Raw genomic sequence first — 17,250 nt, 5'->3', positions numbered from 1 at the left:
GGGCGATGCGTATTCACGGCAACATGTCAATAAAGTTTTTTTTTAAAAAGGACGTTTACCGGTTTCGTCTCATAACTTTGAGCCTTTCACACTGTGTTTTCACTTAATGACAGTTTATTGGAACATTTTGTTCATTAAAATTTAAACAATTTAATACATTTTTTTTAATTAGAATTAAAAGCGTTTGGTTGGACTAACAGACACTCCAAGGAGTCGCTGTTCATTTTTCTTAGGTAAGTTACATACATATTGTTTTTGGTTTTTTTGCTAGCCAAAACTAACATCCCAGTTAATGCTCCAGTTAATGCTAACATAAATTAGCAGCAACTTCTCCCAGTCAGGTTGCCGGTGTAGTCAGTGTCCTCGGACTTTAGTCAGATCCCTCTCACTCTTTCACAGTCTAAATATGGTCTGGTCCCAGTTTCCGAAACCAAGATGGCGACATACATAAAGAAAGATGGCAACGAGTGTAACGCTGAACTCGATGCTTCCAACGGGCCACAAACCAATGGGTGACGCCACAATGACTAAATCCATTATCTATATATAGTCTGTGGTCTTGATCTCATTTTTTTAATGGTATGAATAGCATTAGGTTAGTAGATTCTAATATTAGTCTATATATTATTGCGAGGCATGTTTATTAACTCATGCAAGTTTGCTGTTTATTCTTGATTTTGTTTGATTTGTTGTGTCAAATTCTGACCAGATTTTCTTGATATGATGGACATGCATTCATTCTGGGTTTCAATTCGTTGTTTACTTAATGGCTTCAAGTTTTTTGCATTTGGATTCCCATTAATTACTTAGGCCGTGGAGGCCCACCATTGCCTCATGTGCTGCATTAACATCACATTTCAAGCCACTAAAAGTATATTTACTATATTCATAATATAAGGTTATTTGGCGTTGTGTTGCCATTGCTCAGCAGAGTGTCGGTCAAACCCTGACCACCTCTCCGTCCTCCTCTGAGACATGAGGACCATTCACACACTAGCACACAACCTGAATAAACCGAGCTGCCCTCCCCACTTCTCCGCTTAAAAAAAACAATTCCAGCATGATAGAGAGACGTGCCTACCTGTCTCTATCAGTCCCGTCCCCACATCATCTCTCTAAATAAATACTATACTAAATACTATCAACCTGTCCGGGCCGTCAGAGGTCTGAAGACACTGCTGGATTATGCCGTTCAGTAGCCACAAGCTAACATTAGCTAACAATTAAAGTTGTTTTAATAAGAAACACTTGTTTAGACAAGAGCACAGTGTGTTAACAGAATCCACCACAGAATTTACTAGAAGACTGTCAGAATGTGATGCCTTAAATAAAACCTACAAGAACCCTTATTCTCTTTTACAATAATTCATTAAAATATGCATGATTAAGATAAATGTATATGATGGAACAATGGCATTAGAATGTGCGAGAGGGAAAAAAAATCTCCGGGGTGGGAGGGGGCATGCCATTCTATACCATGATATAGAATCTTTGTTCTATTAAGAAGTCAACATGTGTGTTGTGTATCTGCACCGTTGGTTGAATTTGTTGTGTGTCTGTGTGTTTTGCAGGGAGCAGAGTTCAACACTGAGAGCTTCCACAGTCGTATTGAGTGTGAGAACCCCAACAATGACCTCAGCAGGTTCAGGGGTTACATGTGAGTTCCTTTTCATCTTGTTCTTTTTTATCTAGCTTTTTTAAAATTTTATTTTATTTTATTTTTTTTGTTTGCTTGTTTCTATGTTTCGTTATTTTTTATTATTATTATTACTTAGTGATCAAGACCAGCAGCACAGATGTGTTGTTTAACATGTCTTGTTTGGATGCCAATGTAGGTTCGCAAAGCCAGGAGCAACATTTGTAAAGAGACATGTAGTCTACCATTAAGTTAAACCAACAAGCACCAGCACCAGCCCAGTAAAACAGTTGGTGGATAAACGGTAATAGTCTGAACCAGGCATCATACTGATCAAACACATTTCATGTACTTCTGTTCCCCGTGCCTTGAGACTGATATAGGGCAGTGATTCCCAACAGGGGGGCCCGACCGAGTCAGCATTTAATTCATTAGTGGGACAAAAACAACTAAATAAGGACTACGTTAAATGTTTATTCATTTATTTAAATAGAAAAATCACTATAGAAAAGTTTAAAAATAAAGGCTATATCACGAGAATAAGGACGTGTAATATCCCTCCTGCAGTATACACAGGTAACCTCACCTAGCGGTAACCTCACCTAGCGGTAACCTCACCTAGTGGTAACCTTACCTAGTGGTAACCTCACCTAGCGGTAACCTCACCTAGCGGTAAACTCACCTAGCGGTAACCTCACCTAGTGGTAACCTCACCTAACAACAGAAACGCAGAGCTAATGGAAAAATGGCGAAGCTTCAGGGAGACGAAAATGCTGAATATCTCAAAAAGAAAAAGAGAGGGTACCATGAAAGTCTCATTGAGTTCAGCTTCATAGAGGCGATGGACAATGGGGGGGGTCGCCAAAGTTTACAATGGTAAAAATGTGGGTCCCTCAGAAAAAGGTTGGGAACCAGTGATCTAGGGGATCAGTACGGCCATCTGTGCTGTGTATACATTAGCTCTGTGCAATTGTTTTTGTCCTCTGACATTTTGTGGCATTCCAACCAAAGCAATGTTCTACATCACATAATTTCTCACTACTGACTACTAGGGCTGGGCGATATATCGATTTAAAAAATACATCGATATATTTTTAAATGTGATATGGAATTAGACCATATCATATATATTGATATTGTTAAATTTTTTTTCTCTCTTTCTATATAAATGCTGCCCTTACTAGGGTTTGTCATATTTAGTTATTTTATAATGTTCCTTATTCTTTTCTCATATAAATATATTTATTTCAGAAAAAGATTGGCCTATTTTATTTCATAGGCTATTTTTATTTAAGATTTTTTTTTTATTTAAATGTGCACTTTATGGAGTTTTGATAATATAAAAAGTTGTTCCTGTTGTTATACAGTATTTATGTTCACTTAAATAAATGGTTTCAATAAAACTACTTGTGACATGTCATATTTGGCTACAACTTCGACTGAACATTTGCTCTCACTTTGCAATAAAAATATCGGGATATATATCGTATATTGATATTCAGCCTAAATATATCGCGATATGACTTTTGGTCCGTATCGCCCAGCCCTACTAACTACTACTAAGCACTTCGTCACAAATACAGAAGTGATATAAGAGTCTTTCTCAGAATTTAATGTTTTGCAAATGACTCAATGTGGTTGCATCAGTTATCCCTTTAGAAAGTGAGAGGAGATGTTATCACAAGCTTGTGGAAGATAAAACACAGTTTGTTCTGCTCTTCTTCAAAGCCTCAGACACCCTCAAAACGCACTCTGTCTTCTGATTGTACTAGTCAGTGGGTACAACTGGGTTAATTTGTGCAGCTGAGCCTGTTATGTGTGCATGTTGTTCCACAGGGAGCACCCCAGTGGGGTTCGTGTTGGCCTCCATAACAGCAACCTCCTGCTGAGGAGCTGCACCATCCGCAACACTGAGACTGTGGTGGGCATCGTGGTCTATGCTGGTAAGAGCACAGCATCACTTAGAAAATTCATAGTACTTAAACGACAGCCGGCCTCTAAAAGAGGCCGGCTGTCGTATAATTAATTTGAGGATGTATTAAATATCAGACATTTAGCGGTTTAAATATGCATCAAATATGTTTTGATAAACACACAGAAATCTGACCAGCAGTCACAGTCTCTTTACAGGAAACGTCTGCTTGATTGAGATATGAACAGCTCGGATTTGGGAAATCCCAAGTGTGCTCTAATATCAAGTGTTTTTCATAACAGGAAATTACAGGACGTTGAACCTTAGTTACACAGAAACAATGACACACCAACCTGCAAAGTAAAAAGAGAGAAACTGGGTGTTGTATCTCAGTGTTGTTCTGACTTTTGGATTCGTCTGACACCTTTGGCATCTGAATCTGTTTTTTGATACTTGCTAAATAAATCCCGCACAAGGCTGCTATTCGAATCGACCTGGTCGTCAGTTGTTTTTCTTTAAAGATTTTCTACAACACCGGGTGTCTTACCGGTGTTAAAGTCTGTCCCCCGTCGATATGTGTACCCCTTACCTTAACCTGCACCAACCTGACCCCTGACCCCAACCAGTCCTCCTTTAAGTTGTTAACATGAGCCCAAGTTTACCTGAACCCCAAACAGTTCTCTCTACAAGGCCTAACCTTAAACTGAAATCCTAACTCCAACCAGGAGGTGATGCTACGGAGAACACCATTCAGGAAACATCATTTGACGGTAACAGATTTCTGTATTTAGAAGTTTGGCCCCACGAGTTAGTACTGTAGGTAAATATGGTTGTTTCTCCTGCTGTCCTAGTCATTCTCTGTAAAGTCCAGCCGTTTACACACGTTCTTCTGGGCTTTTTAGTAGTTTAGACATTTTAAATCCTGCTTCAAATGAACATTCAGCTGTTCATTGTTTGTTTACATCCCAGTACTTCCAATATGGCCGACATCCGGGTAACTGGCTACAATGCGCTGTGTAAAACACTCTAAAAAGTGCCGGTCAGAGCTGCTCTAATTTTCTTTTTTTTATAAAAGCCTCCTTCAAATAATAGCCTGCCCCTATTATTAGGGTCCCAAACTGATTTTTATTAATAGAAGCCCCGGCTGCTATTTGAGGAAATACAGTATTTGAGAGATAAGCTACATTTTCATGTCAGAAGTCCTGTAGGCATCCTCTGAAGTGGCTTTGAGACGGAACACAAAGTGAATATCTCATCAGATTACTTGTGCAAATGTCTCCCTCTGGGCTGTTTGTGTTTTTCATAAATGATACTTTTTTCTGCTTTGCTTCTCTCTCCTTTTCCTCTTGTTTCTATACCTATATGAACTCTCACTTTCCTTCTTCATATCTGCTTTGTCTTCAGTCTGATAAAACCTTTATGGTGTGACAGTTCAGTTCAAATTGAACTCTGGTGTAGTTAATTCGGCAATTGTGAAAGCTGTCCATCAAACTGTGGCGTGGACTAAATCAGAGCAGCAGAATTTGTGGATCTTTGTATGGCATTAACCCTCTGGAGTCCATGAAAGCACCTGCACATTACTTCTTCATGACGTGAAGACATAAAAATGAAGCAACATTGAGTCTTGCCACAGATCTCACAATGCTTTATTACCACTTCCATATGTATTACTATTTTTAAGTATGACCATACTATATTACATTAGATTGTGGTTTTTGTTTACTTTTTGACCCTCTTAACATGCCACATATGGTTGTTTTTTTTACCATTTAAAATGGGTAAACTCGTAGAGCTGCGCACAGCGTATTGATCCACTCAGCTCCTTCCTGCCTGCTCTCACTTCTGCTTTCTTACTTCTGCTTTGTTGTCACTCCGAAACACATTTCACACGTTGTGATTGGCCTCAGAAGGACAGTGCTTTTACTTCACTCATTTCATCTAAAAGGTACTTATCAGGGTCCAAGCACAGAGTGGTGCAGAGCACTATTGTTCCTTTTAGGTTTATTATATCATTAACCCTTTGTTGGGCGAAGAACCGTATTTGGTCCCCATGTCTCTCTGTGAGCTCATAAAAACCACATGGATTTCTTGTGTCATGTGTGTGACACCATGACATTTGATCAATCAGTATGATAATAATATAATAATTAGGGCTGGGACTCGATTAAAAAAAATAATCCAATTGCTTAGAGGCTTTGTAATTAATTAATCGAATTTAATCGCATATAAATATTTGACCTGAGAACAGTGTGAAGTAATTTTTTTCACATGGATTTTTAGTATACCATTGAATAATGACTGAATACATAAGCTTAAGCAACAAAAATATTGTTTATTTTTGTTCAAGTCCAACAGACCAGTGCAATTTTTGCCATTAAGGGTAGCATATTTATAAATATAGTACATTTCATAAATTCAGGTAGCCTATAGGTAGGTAGACCTTCTGTAAACTAGAATACTTTGGTTTTTTAAGTAAAACACAATCCATGCTGCTATATATATGTATATGTATATATATATGTATATGTATGTATATATATATATATATATATATATATATATATATATATATACATACATATATCCTTTATTTAACCAGGTAAAAGTCTTGTTGAGATTAAAAAATATCTTTTCCAAGAGAGACCTGGCCGAGAAAGCAGCATAAAAAGAGACAAGTTACAACATTTAAACACAGTGATCATAAAGAATTTAATACAATTAAATACAAATACAGAGACAGCCATCAGAACAACACTGAAGGAGCCTCAGTAGAGACTTATAAGATAGATAGATTCGACTTTATTAATCCCACTAGGGGAAATTTCTCTGTTACAGCCGACCACAAATTGCACACAAAATGATTTCCCCTTTAGATAAAGATAAAAAAATAAACAATCTAATAGAAAAAGACATTTAACAATATACACTATACTATATACAACTTAGTGCAAAGTGCGCAGAGTGCAAATGATATGCAGAAAAGAAAGAAAGAAAACTACAGGAGCAGTCACACTGACAAGGGAAATTATATAATACAAGAGAAACAGCACCTGGCAGATATTTTTCACTCTGTTTTCAGAGACTGCCCGTTTCAAAAGTACTGTAGCCTGATAAAGTGTAAGTGAACATGAGCTGCTTTGTGTCTGTTCTCGGTAGAGATAATACAAGTGGAACCAGTCAGGTGAGTGTGCCCCACCACCACCAGCCAACTGTATGCAGGTATTTGTACAGTACTCATTCTGTCCTCAGATTTAAAAAAAAAAGCAGTGTACAGTCCAAACATGACTCATTCAGGCATGTCATTCTCTGATCCTTCCTTGAGGAACCAGGAAATGTCTCAATAACTAGAAAAACCCATAAGATACAATACAATACAATACAATACAATTCAATACAATTCAATACAATACAATGCAATGCAATACAATACAATACAATAAATCTTTATTATCCACCATGGTGGAAATTTGCCTTCGGCTCACCGTAAAGATACAGAATTTCATTAAAAACATACAGCAGTTGAGAATGCAGTTAAAACATAGAAAAAGAAAAGAAAAAACAATTAAAAGTTAGTGCATCACTTATGTTGAGTTGAGGAGGCGAGTAGCGTTGGGGATAAAAGATTTTTTAAAGGCTCCGTTAGCTAGTGGGACCCTTTAACGTCTCCCAGACTTCAGGAGCTCCACCTGGTTGGTTAGGGTTTTCCTGCCTTCCTCATTGTCCTCTCTGTGTAAATTTCTGTTAGTGACTTTGGGGTTGTCCCATTATTTTTCTTGCCCTCGACACAATTTTGTTTAGTTTGATTTTACATTTACAACTTAAGTAACCAAAGCAGACAGGAAGATGGAAGGTGAGCACACTCTCCACATGCAACCTGGTCTCACAGGAATCTGTGGAATAGCTACGGAATCACTCAAATTTCGGTGAAACTGACACGGATTTGGCTACAATGCAAGTTAATGTCTTTTTTTGGTCATTTTGTGTCTTTTCTGGTCATTTTGTGTCTTTTTTTTTTTATCATTTTGTGGTCAATGTGTGTCTTTTCTGGTCATTTTGTTTCTTTTTTGGTAATTTTGTGTCTTTTTGATCATTTTGTGTTCAATTTGTGTCTTTTTTTTCATCATTTTGTGTCTTTTTTGGGACATTTTGTGTCTTTTTGGGGTCATTTTGTGTCTTTTTTGGTCAATATGTGTCTTTGTGGTCATTTTTTGTCATTTTGTGGTCAATTTGATTCCTTTTTTTCTTAATTTTATTTATTTTTTGGGTCATTTTGTGTCTTTTTTTGATCATTTTGTGTCATTTTGCGGTCAATTTGATTCTTTTTGGGTCATTTTGTGTCTTTTCTGACAAATCCTTAAGTATCAAGTTCTTACTTCCCAAGGAGTCTCTGTCTTGAAGCTGACTGTTACACACTCAGGAGGTCAGAATGGACCTTTAAACTTAAAGCAAAGGACTTAAAAATAAACATATATATATATACGTACATATACATATATATATATATATATATATATATATATATATATATATATATATATATATATATACAAATGCACAGACAGAGAGATGTTTTAGTTGTTGTCTGCTTCATTATTTGTCCAAAATTCGTCGTATCAACTGAGTTTATATGATCTGAACTGTGAGATTGTGTTCAGTGAGACAAGATGCATGTTAAATTGGGGGTCGCAACTTAAAAAGGTTGAGAACTACTAACTTAAATAAACGGTTTCAATAAAACTACTTGTGACATATCATATTTGGCTTTGTCTTTGACGGAACATCTCACTTTGTGATAAAAATATCGCCCAGCCCTAGTTTATGATGCCAACATTAAAATCCTGCAAATGTACCAGTTTTGCTGATACCCTGATTGTGTGATGTCTGTATCACTAAACATGACTGTGGTCTGCTCCTGTCTTGCTGTGGAACTCAGGTCATGAGACTAAAGCCATGATGAACAACAGTGGGCCGAGGTACAAGCGCAGCCGGCTGGAGAAGCATCTGAACACAGACATCCTGTGGTGTGTCTTCCTGCTCTTCATCATGTGTCTGACTGCTGCTATAGGTGTGTACCAACACAACACAACAACACAACTCTCACTTCACAACACAGCAGCCGTATGACTGCACTGCAAAAATGTGTGTCTAAAAACCAGATAAAACAGTAAATCTTAGGGAAATGATCCTGCTGCATGGACAGATAATTTACCTTGACAAGATGTATTAAATTAAGATTATTACATCTAGAAATAAGCATGTTGAACACTTAAAATAAGAAATTAACTCTTAAAACCAGATGAATTAAAGCTGCCAGCAGTGATGAACTGGCCCGAGCAGAGTGACCTGATGATTATTTGTTTCTTACCAAGATAAAAAAAAAAAACCTTTAGCTTTAGAAGTGTTTTAAGAGTTAATTTCTTATTTTAACCCTCTGAAGTCCAGGAGATTTTGGTTCAAATTTATCAACTTCCTCTGCATTAATTTCTGTCTCTGTTAGCATCTTCCAGTCTGTCCTTAAATCACATGCATGGCTCCTTTTTCTACACACAAACTTAGCTATCAGTCAAAATTTACATTTTATTTTAATTAACAAATATAAAGCTGCCAGGAACTGAAAATACAAACAAAAGACAAAGGTGTCTATGGAAATGTACCAGTTTTTTACCATGTATACACACAAAAACATCAGAAAAAATAATAAATAATAAAACTACAAAACAGTCTATTTGCATGTAAATTAAAAATAGTAATAGTTTTCATTGTAGAAAGAAAATTCACAATTTAAGAATGTTCTAGAAACATAAATGTTACACTGTGAAAGCTCCTATGATTGAACTTTCAACTGGCTTTCTTAGCTTGTCTACATATCATATTTGAATAAAGTTATTACTGTAAATAAAACGTGTATTTTAAATAAATAGATGGTCTCCAGAGGGTAAATTTATTATTTGAAGTGTTCAACATGCTTATTTCTAGATTTAATAATCTTAATTTAAGAAATCTTCTCAAGGTAAATTATCTGTCCATGCAGCAAGATCATTTCCCTCAGATTTAGTTTTTTTATCTTGTTTTTAGACTAAACACCTTTGTTGCAGTGTGTAATGCCCCGCTGACAGTGACCCTCCAGAGGCTGAGGCTTTAATATTGAGCTGTGCTGCTGTCTTGTTTCAGGTCACGGCCTCTGGCTGAAGAACCTCAAAGACCCCATCTTTCTGGTTGATAAGGAGACGTCTCCTGCCCTGGCTGGATTCTACGTCTTCTGGACTATGATTATTGTGCTGCAGGTATTCACTTTCACCATTTCATTCCCAGTCAGTGTCAATAAATTGCATTTTTGCACTCCTTTTGGCCTGGTCCATCTGTTCAGTAGAGTACTCCCACATCAGAAGAGTGGGAAACAACTCAACTTGACACCAAGGTTAATATAGTTAATAAAAAATAACAAAATAAAGGAAACTAGAATTGAAATAATATTTTCGTTAACTGAAATAAAAATAAAAAGGAGAGTTTTTTTTTTTTTTTTAAACAATAACTAACTGAAACTGTATTGTGTGGTTACAAAACTAACTAAAACAAACTAAAATTATAGTGAAAATGTCCTTCGTTTTCGTCTTTGTCAACTTTTATCATTCATAATCCAGTGTTTCTATTCTCCACTGCTGAGTGTGTGTATTCCTGCTTTGTGGCTTCCAGGAGAAGAGTGAGAGAAATTACAGTAATGACTCCATGTTGGCTGTAAAGAGCAACTTCTCAGCTCTCAGAAAACATTGGAATTTTCCCGATAGCGCAAACCGTTTAGTTATTATGGTAAATGTGTCGCCGATGCAACACTCTGTAAATTATGGATGTTGTGTTTTCACTGTGTGCAAGTGAAATTCTTTAATCCAACCATGATGTTACAAATCATATTCTTTTGCGACGGCGCTGAAAATCCAGCAGCGGCTGCAGAATACATGTAGGGAAACACTGCATAATCCTTTTTGGCTGATATGGAATGTATTTATTTAGCTCCAACTAAACAGCTGCTGGTTAGTGAACATACAGAAACACATGGTAAATATGTTTACTGAGACTGGGATGTCTACACTCCAACCAACATTCAAAGCACCTGGAACTGTAAGAGTTAATAACCTTATTGGGACTGAGATGGATAAACCAAAGGAAATAAAGGCAAAATGTATTATGACCTCTTTGAATCTGGCACCCATCACAAAATCATTACAAAAAAAACTAGGGACTTTAACGCGTCAATTAAGATCAATTAATTACAAAAAAATTAACGCGTAAAAAAAATTGACGCATTTTAATCGCACTTGTTTTTGCACGGCGGAACGTTTCTCATTGGATGAGTTTCAGGAGGACCGATTATACTGGAGCACCAACTAGCGTTGATGAGTTGAGACAACAACAAACCAGTGAACATGAAGGAAGAACTGATGAGACGCTTTGGTTGGCCCCGTGGATGATGGGACATTTAGTTACTAAAAACCAACGGATGGAAGCGTCCATAAGAGCATGGTTGTGTTGCTATGCAACAAGGAATTCACATATCACTGCAACACATCCAGCCTCAAGTATCACCTCAATGCTAAACATATAGCAGCTAGCATCTAAATATGCTATTGCTACACTTAATGGCAAAAATTGCACTGGTCTGTTGGACTTGAACAAAAATAAACAATATTTTTGTTGCTTAAGCTTATTTATTCAGTCATTATTCAATGGTATACTAAAAATCCATGTGAAAAAAATTACTTCTCACTGTTCTCAGGTCAAATATTTATATGTGATTAAAATGCGATTTATTTTGATTAATTGATTTCAAAGCCTCTAATTAATTAGATTAATTTTTTTAATCGAGTCCCGGCCCTAAAAATCCCAAACTAATAAAAACTAAGCATTTTCAAAAAATAAAAACTAAACTAAAACTAGCAAACTCACTCTCAAAACTAATTAAAACTAACTAAATTTGAAAACAAAAATTCACAATGAAATGAAAACTGAAGCTCATGAAAAATCCAAAACTATTATAACCTTGCTTGACACTCTCATGTTGTTTGGATCACTACTACAAAATTTCACCAGCTGTTCAGACTGACTAGATATTTTGTATTACATATTGACAGCTGTGTACACTAATGAGGTCAAACAGCCAGAGCGCTGACCATAAAAAAACGTTGCTGCGTTTCTTCAAGAAAACTTCAAGACACTTTATGACTCTGTCAGCTTCTTGAAAATGATGACAAGAGTTTAATCACCCATCACAGTAATGGTGAGATAAATAGAACAATGTTGCCAGGCCATAGTTATTTACAAAGGATCTCTGATTGCTTTACAGTTTCTTTTACAGTGCTTGTCGTGTCCTTAAATGCATCATGCATGTAACCGGTTTTTCGTCCAATAGGTGCTGATCCCCATTTCTCTGTACGTGTCCATTGAGATTGTGAAACTGGGCCAGATTTACTTCATCCACAATGACTTGGCCTTGTACAACAAGCAGCTGGACTCCAGGATTCAGTGTCGGGCCCTCAACATCACGGAGGACCTTGGACAGATCCAGTACCTGTTCTCTGATAAGACAGGAACTCTGACAGAGAACAAGATGGTGTTCTGTCGCTGCAGTATCTACGGGGTTGAATATCCTCATGAGGAAAATGGTAAGAACAGATGACTTAGATTTACTTTACATGTCTTTAGTGACTATTTATCAACAGCCACTGAGACACCTAGTAAATTAAATTTATGCAGGAAAACACAAGTCCATTGTCCAGCCCAGCACAGTGTGTCGTGCAGTTTATTGTAACAATTTGGCTTTTACATAATAGATTCACCAGGTGCTGCTCAGGATCTTCAAAATGCATCAACAAATACTAAAATTAAGTCAAATAATCGCACTAAAGTAATAACGAAACTCATTCTTATGTAAAACTTTAGATTAGGGAACACACATTCACATTCAACATTAATTAGTTGCTTATTAGCATGCAAATAAGTAACCTATTGGCTCTTAATCAGTCATTATTAAGTAGTTATTAATGCCTTATTCTGCATGGCCTTATTATACAACCAGTAAGACATTAACTAAGAGTTTTCTAAAAGAAAAGTAATTGAATACACAAAAAGCTGTTTAAAATCCTCCTCCTGTAAAGCAGTTTTTGTTGAGCATTTAATTTGGTGCTGAATTCTGCATTAGTGTTTCTTAAGTTGGTGTCAAGTCACTTACCTGAAACATGTTTCACACACGGCACGTGATTCGGCTGTTGCACAAATAAAATGTCAGCTTTAATCCTGATACTGTTGATGCTGTGTGGCAGCTCGGAGGCTGGAGGTGTACGAGGCGGAGAAGAGTGAGGCGGCTGCTCGCTCCGTCACTCTCAAGTCTGGCTGCAGCGGGAAATCTCTGAGCTGTCGCTCTCTCAGCTGCAAACACAGCTCAGTGTCCCTGCACACACTCACTGCTGAGTCAGAGGACGAGGACGACCCGCCGTCCAATCACAGCCAGCCCAGGACCAGCGCCTTCTGCAGCCGCGTGGTAGGATCACACACACACAGACACACACACATACACACACACAGACAGACACACACACACACACACACACACACATACACACATACACACACAGACACACACACACACACACAGAACCACAGAACCACACACACACACACACACACACAACCACACAACTGTAAGCTCTGAGGGACACCCGTTAGTGTAGGAGAACACAGAGAGATGATGCGCTTGCGAAGTACATTTTATGTTTTGACCCGGGCAGCGTCAGGTGCACCAGAGCGATCTAGAAAAATGATTAGTCACACTCTTAGAAATGTTGGTGGCAAGATAAATGCAAAAAGTTAGTCTGGAGCCCTGCAAAGTGTCATTTGTTCAAAATTGCAAGAAAAGGCCTTAAAATAGCAGTTGAACATGGTCATAGAGTTCGCTGGCCAATGTAAGCAACAGATCAGAAATCCAATTCCTCCTCGACCTCTGACCTTTGAGCTCTGCTGTCCTTCAGAATACGTCTTGTTTTTCCTTGTAGTTTCTTCATAACTCCTGCTGCTCCTGTTTTCTGTCCAGGCCAAGGAGGTGATGCCAGACCCTGACCTAGTGAGGAAGTTGAATCGGCTTTGCTCTCCAGACCTTGCTCTGAGTGACGGCTCCTCTGGAACCCCATCCAGCCTGGAGCTCACCTACATCACAGACTTCTTCCTGGCTCTGGCCATCTGTAACAGTGTGGTGGTCTCCTCCCCCAGCCAGCCCCGACATGTGGTGAGTACATGACATCTGTCTAGCACATTGTAGTATATTTTATGTTACTTTTAATGTAAGTCTTCTGCTTTACTAAAGAAACCCCAGTCTGACCTTTTGTTCAGAACAGAACTGTAACAACTGCTTTAAACCAGAATAATGAACTGTAGGATCTGGGATTTGTCAGACATTGGAGGCTGTGGAAGCAGAAAGATAAACAGTATAGGTTGAATTCCTTTTAAGGTTAAAAAGTAGACTTAGCAGCATGCTCATTCCCATCAGAAAATGTGCCCATACTTTGGGTGTAGGCTGGAACATTTGAATTAAATGTTCTGACAAAGACAGAAAAAGGCAGAGAGACTTCAGGCTTGATTAGAGAAGGACCTTTTTTTCAGCAGCCTTTGAGATTAGACAAGTTCTCCTCCGCTGTACCTAGGCAGTGTATTCTGATGTCTGATAATAAAGAAAACTAAAAGGAACTTCGACTTGATCTTTGGTTCACTTTCTCACTCAGAGAGGTAGTAAACAAACTACAATGTCACATCCAAAACACTCTTCTCCAGAACTATATTTTCACCTTGAATATTGGGTTATAGTTTTACAGGTTTTTCATTGGTTTACGTTGATTGTATTGACTAGTGCGTTCAGTGGAGATGTGACGATCACAACAACACGTGACACTGTTGTGGTGATTAGGTCATCATCATCATTATCGCAGTTTGTTTGTAGGGTCCTTCCTTTCACACCTTTTTCTGACACAAGAAGATGCTTTCAGATTGAATCTCCACGATTTAGCAAGTAAAAGCTACAAATACTGAATATTTCACTGATCCTGAATTTGGCCGCTACTTAGTTTCATAAAAGCAGCAGCGCATAACTCACCATGGAGATGTGTTCTGTAAAATATAATAAAATAAAAAAACTACAGAACAGTACAAAAACAGTTATTTATAAATAACAATAAAGGATAATAGCGGATTATATCAAATGAGTTATAGTTTAATTTAGGTTTTGGGGTAATTAGAAGGATTGACTCATATAGAGTCAAATATAGACTCATATATCGCTGCAACTCCTCCTCCTCGGCCTGTGCCACGAGGAATATGAGTATTAATATGACTAGGAGGAGTAGATTCATTTAGGCTAACATATTCTTCATCACGCAGCCAGGTTTCAGTTAGACAAAGTAAGTCAATATTGAAATCTGATATTAACTCATTTACTAATAAAACTTTAGATTATAAGATGTTTAAGAGTCCACATTTAATTATTTTGGGTTTTTGTTTATTTGCAGTTGAAGTTTCAGTTTTTTTCAGGTTATTTTGGGTAACTCCTCTTCTGATAGAACCTGGTTTAAATAACTTAGCTTTAGGAGGACGGGGGACAGACACAGTCTCTATGGGGTTTTGGGTGGATGACTGCTCTAAAGGAAGCACAGAGAAGTGTTTTACACTGCGACTCTGCCTCCTGGTCTCAACTCTGACTTGTCACGGGTTTGGACCGCTAATAAACTTGGTCAGGTTGCTAGATATGAGAGCGGCTCCATCCAAAGTGGGATGAACACCATCTCTCCTAATAAGACCAGGCCTCCTCCAGAAAGTTTGCCAATGATAAACGAAGCCCATGTTGTTTGCTGGACACCACCTCGACAACCAGCGCTGGAGCGATGAAATGCGGCTACACATATCATCGCTGGTCAAATTTGGCATTTGACACGATAAACAGTCTTGCTTAGGGATTTAATGAGTTAAGGTGAAGCATAAATCTGTATATGGGAGATTATAGAACATTTAAAGTGTTTGTTACACACGTGTCACCGTGGGTTCTTATGGGTTAATTAGGTGTTGGCTTAGTAATTATTATGCTGCACCTTTTTTGGGGAGAAACCAGATTCAATTGATGCTTTTGACGAAAAGAGGGTTGCACACACACACTCGCACACAACACGAACACACACACTCCTGCTCAAACAACCCTGTCTTAACAAAAACCTTCTGAACTTGTATTAATCTGCAGGTGCCTGAAGCACGAACACCTCTCAAGTCTCTGGAAGAAATCAAGCTGATGTTTCAGCGCTTCAGCTTCTCTCCTCTGTCAGCTCTGTCCACCCTGTCCCCTCCCCAGATCAAAGGCAGCCCCTACAGCTTCACCAGCAGGCTGTTTGCCCGGGGGAAGACCGGCTCTTTCACCTTCTCCACACCCACTAACAGTACTGCAGATAGCTCAAAACCAGGCCTAGAAAACAGCCTGGAAACCTGCAACCTGAGGGGAAACCTAGACTTATCTTCCAGAGGTGAAGAAGCAGGACACACAGAGGACATGGAGGTAGAGGATCAAGCTAATGATGTAAAGACAAACCCTGAGAGGGCCTGGCAGGAGGTGGAGGACCTGAGCAGAGAAGTGGACTGTGAGAGTGAAGAGGAGCTGCTGTATGAGGCGGAGAGTCCGGACGAGGCGGCTCTGGTCCACGCTGCCCAGGCGTACCGCTGCACCCTGAGGGGACGCTCTGCAGAGAGCCTGCTGGTGGACCTGCCAGGAATCGGCTCTCTGGCTGTCCCACTTCTCCACATTCTGCCCTTTGACTCCAACAGGAAGAAGATGTCAGTGGTGGTCCGCCACCCGCTCACAGGACAGGTGGTGGTCTACACCAAGGGAGCTGACTCTGTCATCATGGACCTGACTGACGCACCAAAAGGTAATTAACGGAAGAATCATGGACAAAATGTGAGTGAATTTGTCCCTGACTGAAGAGTTTTGAATGTGCCTGACTGGAGTAGAGACATATTGTGTAATGTTCAGGTGCAGAGCAGGCTCAGGAGCTCTACAGTCACATCAGAGAACAGACCCAGCATCATTTAGACGGCTATGCAAGAGAAGGCCTCCGCACACTCTGCATTGCTAAAAAGGTAAACAACACAGCTTTGTACATTATTATCAAAAATGCACATTTTCATAACACTTTGTTTAAAATCATGTGGCTCTAAACTAAATCACTTCCTAGATTCTGAAGCCCTGGGGGGTTCAAGTTTTTGCACTGCAAAAAAGGTGTGTCTAAAAACAAGATAAAAACTGTAAATCCGAGGGAAATGATCTTAAAAGAAAAGTAATTCTGTGCTTGTGTTGTATTACTCTCATTTGTATGTCGCTTTGGATAAAAGCATCTGCTAAATGACATTGTAGAATTGTAGAATCACAGCTTGGGGCAGGAACATAACCTGATGGCAACCAGGACAGAAAGCCTTTAACAGTAAAACAGTATCCTGTGGGCCAGCTGGCTGGAGGGCCACACGTGGATCTTTATTCCAACAGCTAATGTTCAAACTTAGTGCACTCATACTCTTATTTTTCTTCAGGCATGTCTATTTCCTCCTGTCTCCTTCATGAATTGGGCTCATGCAGTTGTATGAGCAGTGTGCACTCACATCTTCTGTTCTATTCACTGCTAAAATA

General features: G+C 38.6%; 1 protein-coding gene across 1 annotated transcript in view; it reads left to right on the top strand.

Moving 5' to 3' along the window:
- The window catches only part of atp10d (ATPase phospholipid transporting 10D), a 51,414-nt gene that overhangs the window by 23,748 nt on the left and 10,416 nt on the right, over nucleotides 1-17,250 (top strand). The window contains exons 5-13 of the mRNA XM_059352906.1: nucleotides 1,572-1,657; nucleotides 3,473-3,579; nucleotides 8,482-8,613; nucleotides 9,720-9,832; nucleotides 11,953-12,205; nucleotides 12,863-13,080; nucleotides 13,630-13,821; nucleotides 15,817-16,495; nucleotides 16,600-16,706. Of these exons, the coding sequence (XP_059208889.1) occupies nucleotides 1,572-1,657; nucleotides 3,473-3,579; nucleotides 8,482-8,613; nucleotides 9,720-9,832; nucleotides 11,953-12,205; nucleotides 12,863-13,080; nucleotides 13,630-13,821; nucleotides 15,817-16,495; nucleotides 16,600-16,706 (1,887 nt within the window). The remainder of the gene's footprint in view (nucleotides 1-1,571; nucleotides 1,658-3,472; nucleotides 3,580-8,481; nucleotides 8,614-9,719; nucleotides 9,833-11,952; nucleotides 12,206-12,862; nucleotides 13,081-13,629; nucleotides 13,822-15,816; nucleotides 16,496-16,599; nucleotides 16,707-17,250) is intronic.

The sequence above is a fragment of the Centropristis striata genome, chromosome 16, assembly GCF_030273125.1.
Source record: "Centropristis striata isolate RG_2023a ecotype Rhode Island chromosome 16, C.striata_1.0, whole genome shotgun sequence".
Lineage (NCBI taxonomy): Eukaryota > Metazoa > Chordata > Actinopteri > Perciformes > Serranidae > Centropristis > Centropristis striata.
The sequence above is the reverse complement of the archived record's forward strand: the minus strand, read 5'-3'. Positions and strand labels throughout refer to the sequence as shown.